We start from the raw sequence: 10,314 nt of genomic DNA, 5'->3' as shown, positions 1-10,314 counted from the left end.
GCAATATCCCCTAATCCTTATTTTTACAGCTGACCCTTATATGGCCCTTTGACGTACGTTATTCTGTTTGTTCCCAAGACTGTCTTGGGTGTGGGTACAACAGGTCTCACCATTACCCGAGTTTTACAGGCAAGGAAAGTGAAGTTTCACAGGGTGACCTTGAGTGACACCCCTGTTGTCAGTCAAATTAACTCCCCAAAGTGTATACAGAAAAGATAGTCTTAAAGCAGCTGAGTGCTGGCTCCTGCAGCAGCACTGTCTTGGCAGTCGTCTTGGGGCCCCAAGGAATACAATGAACTAACATGGCAGCTCCCTTGGCCACAGGGCAGCATATGTGTGGGTGGCAGGGCGCAGGTCCCACAAAAAGGGCCTGGACTGGACCACTCTCCAGGTGCCTGATGCACCAGTTGAAGGTGTTTGAGCTTGTATTGTTGGCAGGAAAAAGTTTGTGAGGCAGGGAGTGGTGTGATAAGACACCTTCAAGGAGAGTAACGAATTAAAAACTTGGAATAGTTCTTCCAAGGTACTATCCCAGTTGTATCCCAAGGTACTATTTAGACCAACCAATACCACCCATCTTCTAGACTGAAGAAAGGAAATTATTTTAGAGTTGGAAAGTCTGTGCTCCTAAATTTGGACCTACTGATCCTCTCATTCTTAAGCCATGTTGATATTAATTCCTTTATCTACAAAAATATCTTCTCACTTGCTTATAAGTGGTACTAGTAATAGCAATAATGACATTTGCTAGTAAAGAGCTGTCTTATGATGGATTTCTTGGACAATCTCTTGACAGCCAAGAAGCTCCATGAGGCAGCATCTGGAACTCCCTTATCCTCACCGTGCAACTCTGCCATTTCTACTCCACTGCAATCATCTGGTGGAGAGACACCAGGCAGCCTATATGGCATCTTTGGTGTGAAGTGAGAAATGGGCCCCCCCTGGGCTGCTGCATTGAGCTCAGTGTGCTGAAAAGGCCCCCTTTGCCTGGGTGGGGACGGGGCACCAGGCTCGGTGAGCAGAGTGTGGCTGGGTAAGGACTGCCCTCGCCCCTCAGCTGTACAGTTGAACATGACGGCCCTGAGGCATCCACCTCCCGGGCTTCAAATGGTCAGCTCCCGCTGCCTGTGGCCTCCTTCTCATCCTCTCTGTGGTGGTTCTGGTCCCACCTCACCCCACCCCAACCCAGCCGTGTTTTCCTGTTCAGGGGCCAGGAAATGGTCTCTGCCTTGTCTTATACCCCCTGTCTAACTCTCCTTCTATCAGGTTCTGGATGGCTTCACTTCTTGCTTCTCTATGGTTTCCAGTAAATCTCTATGCTTCAAGCAGTTCAAGCTGACTGAGGAAAGCAGACTAATGTGCCAAAAGCCAATATATCAGATGGACAATTCATCAGATTACTGGAGGTTTTTTAAAATGTTAATTTGCTTTAGATCTGCCCCAGCTCCACTCCCAGCCCCAGCTCCAGCAGCTGTCGGAAAAAACATATTCCTCTGGATATAGGATAGTCTGTAGAGCCTCAGTATTGCCTAAGCAGGAGGAATAGGAGAAGCAAGCTATTTCTCTGTAAAAAGGAAAAACTGATATCTAGTTCTGTGGGGAGTGTGATGATTAACTCCATTAATACAAATAAAGTGCATAGAACAGTGCCTGGCAGGCAGTGGTCAGAACCCAACAAATATTAGCTCTTAATACTATCCGCATCATAATTATTTCTAATTTCACACATGTATTTAAGTTGTAGAAATTAAACTATATACCAGATAAAAATAAAATAAAAATTTTAATGGGATGACAGGAAAAGAAGATAGCAATCACTAGGACCACAATTCACCCTGAATTATTATTATTCTTATACCTTAGTGATTAGAGTGTACACATATTACATATTGTACACATAAAACCATAAATTATGGAACTTGCGATCTGGGGGACACTCAAAGGTAATTTTAACAACAGGTGATTTTCATTCTACAGGCTTAAGAAATGGACTAAATATGATGGAGTTGGCTGCCTTGGGAATCTGTGAGTTGAACTAGAAGGTGCAATATTTCCCAAATTTATTTGAGCATGAAATCCATTGTTCAAAGAGCATCTCATGTAACAACAATGAAAGAAGCTTGCCAAAGATGAGCTTTGGGAAATACTTCTGTAGTAAATTACTGGGAGATCTTCAGAGAGCAGAGGCTTAATCTAGAGCTAGAGACAGATTGTCATCAACAAAAACATGTATGGAGGGTATACTGGGTATGCTGGGTTTGAATCTATTATGTACCCCCAAAGAGCCATGTTCTTTTAATTTAATCTTGTGGTGGCAGATGTATTGTTGGGTGACACCTTTTTGATTAGGTTGTTTCCACAGAGATGTGACCCTGCCCATGCAAGGTGAGTCTTAATCTGCTTGCTGGAGTACTTTAAGGGAGATACATTTTGGAGAGAGCTCAGAGCTGAGTGAAGTTAAGAGAGAAAGAAAGCTCCCATAGAGTTATTTTTGAGAGATGAACCAGCAGATGTCACCATGTACCTTCCCATGTGACAGATGAACCCCAGATGCCAGCAGCCTTAGAATTGTAACTTGTACATTAATAAATTCCCTTTGTAAAAGCCTATCCATTGCATTCTGGCAGCTTTAGCAAACCAAAACAGATTTTGGTACCAAAGAAGTGAGGTGCTACAATTTACAAACACCAAAAATGCCAGAATGCCTTTATGAATGGATAAGGAGAATATTCTGAAAGAACTGTGAGGAGTTTAATAGGAAAGTCCTAGAATGCTTTGAAGAGTCTGTTGGTAGAAATATAGACTCTAAAGATACTTCTGATGAAGTTTTAAACAGAAACGATGAATGTGTCATTGCAAACAAGAAGGAAGGCAATCCTTGTTTTAAAATGGCAGAAAATTTGGCAAACTTGACTACTGGTGTTGGATGGAAGGGAGAATTTGAAAGCAACGAGCTTGGATACTTAGCTGAAGAGATTTCCAAAGTAAACGTGGAAAATGCAGCCCAGTTTCTCCTTGCAGTTTATAGTAAAATGAGAGAAGAAGGGGACAAGCTGGGAACCAAACTCTTAGGTACAAAGAAACCAGAAATTAATGGCTTGGAAAATTCTGGTCTTCCAGAAAGTGAGACCCCAGAGAATAGTGTCCACATGAAGATTTAACCAAACATGGAAACTGTCAGCCATTTCAGAGAAAGCAAGAATTGGAAATGGAGACATCCATGAAGGATCTGTGGAAAGTCCTATTGTCTGGTGGTTGTGATCCCTGTTTGCTGCAAGGAAACCCAGAAAAGTGTGTTTCAGGGTCTGTATAAACAGAAGCGCTGGACTAAAAGGGACAGAAAAGGAACAGATTGAAGGAAACATGACTTCAAGGGCAGAACCATGGAAACTATGGTCTGCAGCAAAGAAACCTTGGCCCAGGAAAGCAGATCCACCCATGCACATGGAGAGGGTGAGTTTGCCCTGGAGTGTGCAGAAGGTTGAACACATTCCCCAGGGATTTGGGAGAGCCTGGCTACCACCCAATTTTTCTGAATGGGTTGAGCATGTGCCCCAGAGATGGCAGAGAGTCCTGATGCCACCCAGATGCTTGAGAAGAATGGGGGCAAGACAAGTTAGTCTCCCCAATTCTCCCCAATGTTACAACTCTCACCCCAGTGTTTGGAGAGAACAGTGCTGCCACATAAGCCCTTGGAGAGGATGGGGCTCCTGCTCTCTCAAGCCCCAAAGATAAAACATCTATCTATAAATAATCCTCATTTTTGAAATCTAATGGAATTTGCCTTGTAGGTTTTCAGAGCTGCGCATAGAAATTGTTTGACTTGCATGCTACGTATTCAGTCATGGGCAGTCACTCTTGTGTGCTCCCATTGCTCTTCTGAGAGTACTGGGGTGCATCGCCCAAAGAATTGGGTATTAGTTCCACTTATTAACAAGTGTTTCATCCTGTGAGTAAACTCAGTACTGTACAAAATGTTGTTGGCTTTTTCTGATTGGGGGTGGTTTTTCATGGAAGGTTATTTCTAGTCTAAAATAGACACTGGATCTAATCCAGACCACCTGCTTCCTGATGATCAAGTTCATGTTCCCACAGGACATGTCTGTTGTCCAACTCCAGGGCAGCTGAGCTGGGCCACGTACTCCGCAAGTGTTTTCCTAAAAGGGGACCAACAGGCAAAGCTCTGCCCTCTTTTCACAGCTGGGGAAGGAGCAACTTCTAAGGGAAAGAAAGATTTTGCATCTGAGCCAAAAATGCAGTAATGATAAAACACAAGATGCACAGAGCAAGTCAATGTAAATGCATCCTTAGCTGGAGCCTTGTTTCCAAAGCAGGACATGGTGGTGCTTCCTCTGCTCACTGATCCAGAAGGGATTGCTTTGAAAACAACCAGACCTTATGAAACAGGGTGAAGCCATTCCAGTGCCCTAGACTCAGAAGCTGTGAGCTTCCAGTTAGCAAGGCTGTTTTAGGATGTGAACTTGCACAGGGCAGATATTTTATCTAGTTTAGATACATCTCAAGATGAGGAAATGATAAGGACTGTGTGACCCTATTTCCTTCCATCAACACCACCCTATTCACATGTAGTCCTTTTGATGGCACCTGAGGAAAGTTTCCTCTCTCTTAAATGTTTCACTGGCAGTACCTCCTTCAAACTCATACCGTATACCCCACTTGAGGGCCCTTCTAAGCTCTTAGGAAGAGAAAGATCATTTAAACGGAAAATGAGAGTTAAGAATAGGTGAGGAAGTCAGCATAGAGGTCCGAGGGACTTGGTCCTTATAACATTGTGGAAACAGAGACTCCTAGGAGCTTCTAACCCCAGAGTTATTCCCAGGAGGCTATTTGAGTGTGGACTTGCTGACATGGGACTCTGAATCAACTCCAGACAAGGACTTGGTGGCATGTGGCCTCCTGGTCATCCTCAGATCAAGCAGGCAAGGATGATTTGAGGCTGTGGGGAAGGGCTCTGCCTGAAAATATTTCTCCATCTTGGTGCTAAATCAGAAAAGGCACAATCAATGGTTCTTTCCTGGACCACCCACTAGGCTCCTCTTTTCTCTAATAAAAGAAAGTCCTTGGAAATTTTATTTTAGTCCATCATCACTCAAGTTTTATAGTTTTACAATAATGCTGTCCACTGGATAAGAATATTTGTATTAAGAAATTGGCTGGGATGACTCACTTCCAGTGGATTTGGTCAGAGCCTGAGGCCTATAGAGATCAACTATGTGACATTCTTAGTACAGAGCCTGTGTGAACAATGAACAATTTTTCATTGTTTTTTACTGTTTTAACAAACTTCTTGAAAAAGAAAATTACCCTGATGTGTGCTAAGCTTGAGGCTGTGAAGGAGAAGAAGAATTTGGAGGTGAAGTGATCAAGAGATTTGAAAGTGCACATTAAATACCTTTTAAAAGTATTTTCGTTTCTGAGAATCTGAGCAGAAAGAAGAGGAGGTAAAGTAAAGAGGGAGTTAATAAAGGTGTGGTTGGAAACAGACAGATCTAATAGAGTTCTGTCCACAGAAGGACCTAAAAGTAAGTACTGGAGCCCCAAGGTCCAACAGAACACGGATACCATAGGTCAGTCTCCAGTACTTCCTTCCAGAAGCTAGCCCCTTGGTTCCCTGTCACACATTTCATGTGTAGCCTTTGGAGGCAGTGAGGACAGTGGCGCCAGACCCCCAAACTTCTTCCCTTGTCTTCCTTTACGTTCATGAGGGTCTGGGGTCCTGGAAGAATCCTGTTTCTTGTGTTGTGTGAGTGGTTCTTCTTTGGAGGGTGGGGCAGGACCAAGTAGCACAAATTAAGCCAGCCAGATTACCCCTTGGACTGGGAAGAGGGATTGACGCCCCCAGATTGTGCAGTGCATCCAAAGCTGCAACAGCTCTATTAACTCATAGTACAGGGTGGAAGGACTAGAGGAAGAACAGTACCAATGTGGCACTTCCATGCAGACTGAGCAACTTGCTCCCAGACCCAGCAATATCTGTAAAATATCTATAAAATAGACTTCAAAGCAAACAGACTATAGGACCTTCCTTTTGTACCATAAAACCAATGTTCTACTTGGAATCGTGAAGGTAGCCACTTCCATCCACACTGAACTCTTGTTTTAGCACCCAAAGGGTCAACGTGAGAACATGGAGCATGTGTCTGACAGAATTTCAGATTGCAGTTGCAGCAAATGTCTCCAGGTTTGTAACCACGTAATTAAAAAACAAGCAAACCCCAGGAAATCAAATATTTTTATTGCTTCATTTAATAATGTTTTCAAATCAATGTTGCCCCCAACTTTCTGCAAGCAGGCCGACAACGGGATGCTTTAAGTGTGGTCCCCAGGCCCCTGGGGGTGGGTGGAGCAAGTCCTGAGTATATACTAAGAGAAACAGATCCTCCTATCTGTACCTCTTTTGCCCTGGTGTGGGTAAAAGTCACGACCACATCAGAGGAGGAATACCCAGAGGGATAAAACATTGGAATGAGAGAGGAGGAGAAAGAGGGATTTCAGAGGAGGCACATATACTAGGGAAGGGTACACTCTCACTGCATATTTCAAACCACTAGTTAAGCCATGTGGCTTCAAGAGTTCATGTGGGATGGGATGAAATCAGGTCAATGGGATGAAATACATAAAACTGTTGCAGGCAATACTTAGGAGGAAACTAGACCAGTGGTCTCCAGAGCTCAAAAGACATCCATTCTGTTTGCTTTCAACTCATCGTTATTCTGCTTCTGTACCATGTATGTTTTATTATATTCATATATTTGTCATGTAGTAAGACGGTAGGACATGCATATTATTTTTAAATAAATAAATGTACGTATATTGGAAGGTGCATGTGCAAACATTTCCTACTTAAGGGGTACACAATCAAACAGCTTGGGAGACCATCTGACTAGAACATGACAAAAATCATAAGAGTCAATCAACCTACTTAGCAAGGCCCGGGTCATGGACTTTTAGACTTTTCACCCTGGAGCCAGGCTGGCTTAACTTAGGAGAATGGTCAGCTGCTTTCTGGGGAAGCTTTTTCCTCTTGCAGCTATTTTCTACTGCCTGACTTCCTTTTAAAGGTGAAATCACTTGCATTTCAGTGGGAAAAAAAAATCATAATAATACTACCTAAACCCCCAACTAGTCTCTCAGGAGGGCTCATCCTAATGGGAAGGACTTTGCTCCAAGGCACTCCATACAAGTTGGGCAGGTCGTGGCCACCAAAAGGCAAATGGGGGCTGAAATCCAGTCTGGGACCTGTCTGCTAGCTGAATGCCCCAGTGAGGGCGCAACTCACAAAGGTGCTGGAGAGATTAGTAAAGGCCCTGCCTTTCTTTTTTTCTTTATTTGAATATAATTTTTTCATTGATTTTGTAGTCATAAATACAAATTTGTTGCTTGTTTCCACTTATTCTAACAGTAATCGTGAGTTTTCAACCCCTGGAGCTTGTGCATCTCATGGTAGGGGTGGCAGAATGGGGCTCTAACTGTAGCAAGTGCAGCCTCCTAAAACACAGCATGCCATGGGTGAGCCTTCAAAAGCTGAATTTCCCACAAAGGGCTGAGGTCATCTGACTGGGTGAGTTGCTCCACACAGAAAACAAAGAACTAATACCTCAGCCTAGCCTCGAGTTGGGGCCAGCCTGTTGCCCGAATCTGAGCCGTGGCCTGTCTCAAAAGTCTCTGTTGGACATAGTCTGATACATGGTGGAAGACTCCATTCTACTCGGCCCAAGGCCATGGTGGAACATGCAACCCACACCTTTGGACACAGCAAGGGCAGGCAGAGATGTCCACACATGTCCCTGCTCCCCTGTATCATCCTGCAAATTCCATTCATTTATTACTGGGAAACACAATGTTTTCCCCCAAAATGTTCCTTCCCTCTTAGGGAGTAATTTTGCTTCCAAGTCATCAAGTGGGACTGGGAATGGCAGCAATACTAGGCCTCTCCCAGGCTGTCACTGCAGTACTCCTGGAACCCTAAGCATCAGTCTTGGGACCCTTCATCGATTTGACAAACTCCTTAACTTCCTCTTCCAAGACCTTGTTCCTCTTCTCAACATCCTCCCGTGAGCGCTCCACATTGCGGAGGCTGATTTCCAAGGCTGTAAACTTCTTCTTCTCTGTCTCCAGTTCTTCATTGAGCCTCACCACCTTAGCCCAGACGTCATAATTTTCCTTCTCAAGGCTACAAAAAAGAAAAGAAAAGAATGACAGAATAGTGGACTAACTCTTCCTTCACCTTTGCCCACAACCTTCTTTGTCCATTGCCCTTTTCAAATCTCAAGACCTTCTGACTCTCCACCTTCCCATATCCAACCTATCCCTTTTTTATGTCCCATTTCCCACATAAGGGCTTTCCAGGTGAACATGAATTCCCAGAGCATGTTTGAGCCCTTTATCATTTAACACCATCTTGGGATATCTCATATTGTTTTTCACATAACCTATGTTTTATGTCTTCACCCAGGTACTAAAGTCTCTGAAAGAAGGGCCCACCTCTGATTTATGTATCTTTCAACTCCTCAAAAACTCGCATCCGTCCTGCTCAGTTGAAACTGTTGATTGACTGGTGAGGCCCAATCAATATTCTGGATTCCCCACACCTTTGCGCCCATGAATACCCCCTCATCCTGCTTCAAAGGACCTCATCAAAGATCAGATCAAGATTTTGAGAAGGAAGGGGGAAAGCTGTCCTTTGGGGATCAAAAGTCTTGGAAGACCCTGCTCCAGGCGAAGTATGTGTTGGAATACTGAATTCTCAAGATTTTCATTTTATTGACCCAAATCCTATTGTAGTCCCTAATGCTCCCCTCCTCCCTGCCAGACTCAGCTAAATATGTTCTCTTTGGAGTGATTGTACACATTCCATTTTTTTAAGCTAAAGGAGGGAATCTCAGTCCTGTGGGGAGATTATATGATTGGAGATTTGCTTCCAAATTCATGTCCCCCAGATGGCCTGACTATTTTCATATGGACAATTGAGCTTCCTTTTGATCTGTTACATATGCAATGGCTCCTCCTCAGAATCTCACCTCTAGCTTATTTCTTCTTAAGCAAAACTAGCTTAATTCCCAATACCACCAATTATCTGCTGAATGCCTTTCAGGGAATGATTTCCCAAGCCCCGTTTCTTCTGTAAAATGAGGATATTTCCTATTCCACAGGATTGCTGTAGGGATTAGATGAGAGGGTGAACCAAAGCACAAAGTTTGAAGTAGTAGCTGTCAGGCTAATTCCCCTCCCTCTGCTACAGGCAGGAGGCTCTGCTGACAGGTGAATTCGGAAGACTGTGTTTGATTCAGGATGAGCAACCACTTCTGGGACAGCCAAGTCTTTTACTACTCCTCCAGTGACACTCGGGTGGAGAGTACAGTGGGAGACTTTTCTGAGTTGTTTAATCACTGACAAGGTCACAGAAGTCTTGGAATTCTACACATTATCGATTTCAGGTTCTTAGACAAAGGAGCTATGTTTTGCTTTTCTTCCTTTCACTTTGAGTCTTAATGGACTGAAAAGTATCCATTATTTAAAAAAAAAACAAAACCACTAACTCATATTTCACTATTGAAGATGCATGTTACTATGGACCAAACTGGATTGAGGTTCTCTCTCATGACAAAGTTTTCTGGACAACCAGTAGGGTGTAAAAGATTTCAAGAAGATGGTTCCCCTACCTGAGAGGAGCAATTGCACCCAGTTATCTCGATATTGTGGCAAGGGCCTTCTTGCTGGTCTCCACTTTTGCTTGCCGTCCTGCGGCCTACACCCAATCAGAAACCAGTGGCCCTTTGAAATGTGAGTCAGGTCAAAATCCTGCAGAGGCTCTCATTTCACCCAGGCCTTACTGGGTAACAATGCCCTACAGGTTCTGGCCGCCTGCCTCATCTCCTTCCACTCTCCTCCTGCTCCAACCCTGCCATGTGCTGCCCGTCCATGAACACCCAGACCTGAGCGGTGGCCCCTTTGACGCTCTCTGCCTGGAGTGCTCTTCCCCATGTATGGGCCTGACCTGTCCCCGCTTTCATTCAGGCCTTTACTTGAATGCCACCTTCTCTGCCAGACCTTTCCTGAACATGTTAACACTAAAAACCCTTCTCAGAACATTCTAACCTCCTGCTCTGCTTCATTTTTCTCCATAGCATTTCCCCACCTGGTATGGCATATATCTTATTTATTTATTTTTATTACCTGTCTGTCCCTACCTCATTATGAAAGCCCCATAAATGCAGGGACTTTTATCTGTTTTGTTCAGTTCTATTCCCCAGGATGCTGTCCTGGCACATAGTAGGTGCTCAATAAATATTT

The 10,314-nt window shown here is 43.9% G+C and overlaps 1 protein-coding gene across 4 annotated transcripts in view; it reads right to left on the bottom strand.

Moving 5' to 3' along the window:
- Positions 1-6,240: 6,240 nt before the first annotated feature.
- ARHGAP25 (Rho GTPase activating protein 25) overlaps positions 6,241-10,314 on the bottom strand; it is a 102,003-nt gene continuing 97,929 nt past the window's right edge. For all 4 annotated transcript variants that reach the window (XM_077134440.1, XM_077134439.1, XM_077134441.1 and 1 more), the window contains one exon: positions 6,241-8,194. In XM_077134440.1, coding sequence (XP_076990555.1) covers positions 7,987-8,194 — 208 coding nt within the window. In that variant the 3' untranslated portion in view covers positions 6,241-7,986. The remainder of the gene's footprint in view (positions 8,195-10,314) is intronic.

Source organism: Tamandua tetradactyla, chromosome 17 (assembly GCF_023851605.1).
Source record: "Tamandua tetradactyla isolate mTamTet1 chromosome 17, mTamTet1.pri, whole genome shotgun sequence".
In the NCBI taxonomy this organism is placed as follows: domain Eukaryota; kingdom Metazoa; phylum Chordata; class Mammalia; order Pilosa; family Myrmecophagidae; genus Tamandua; species Tamandua tetradactyla.
This window is presented reverse-complemented; position numbering and strand designations above follow the sequence as displayed.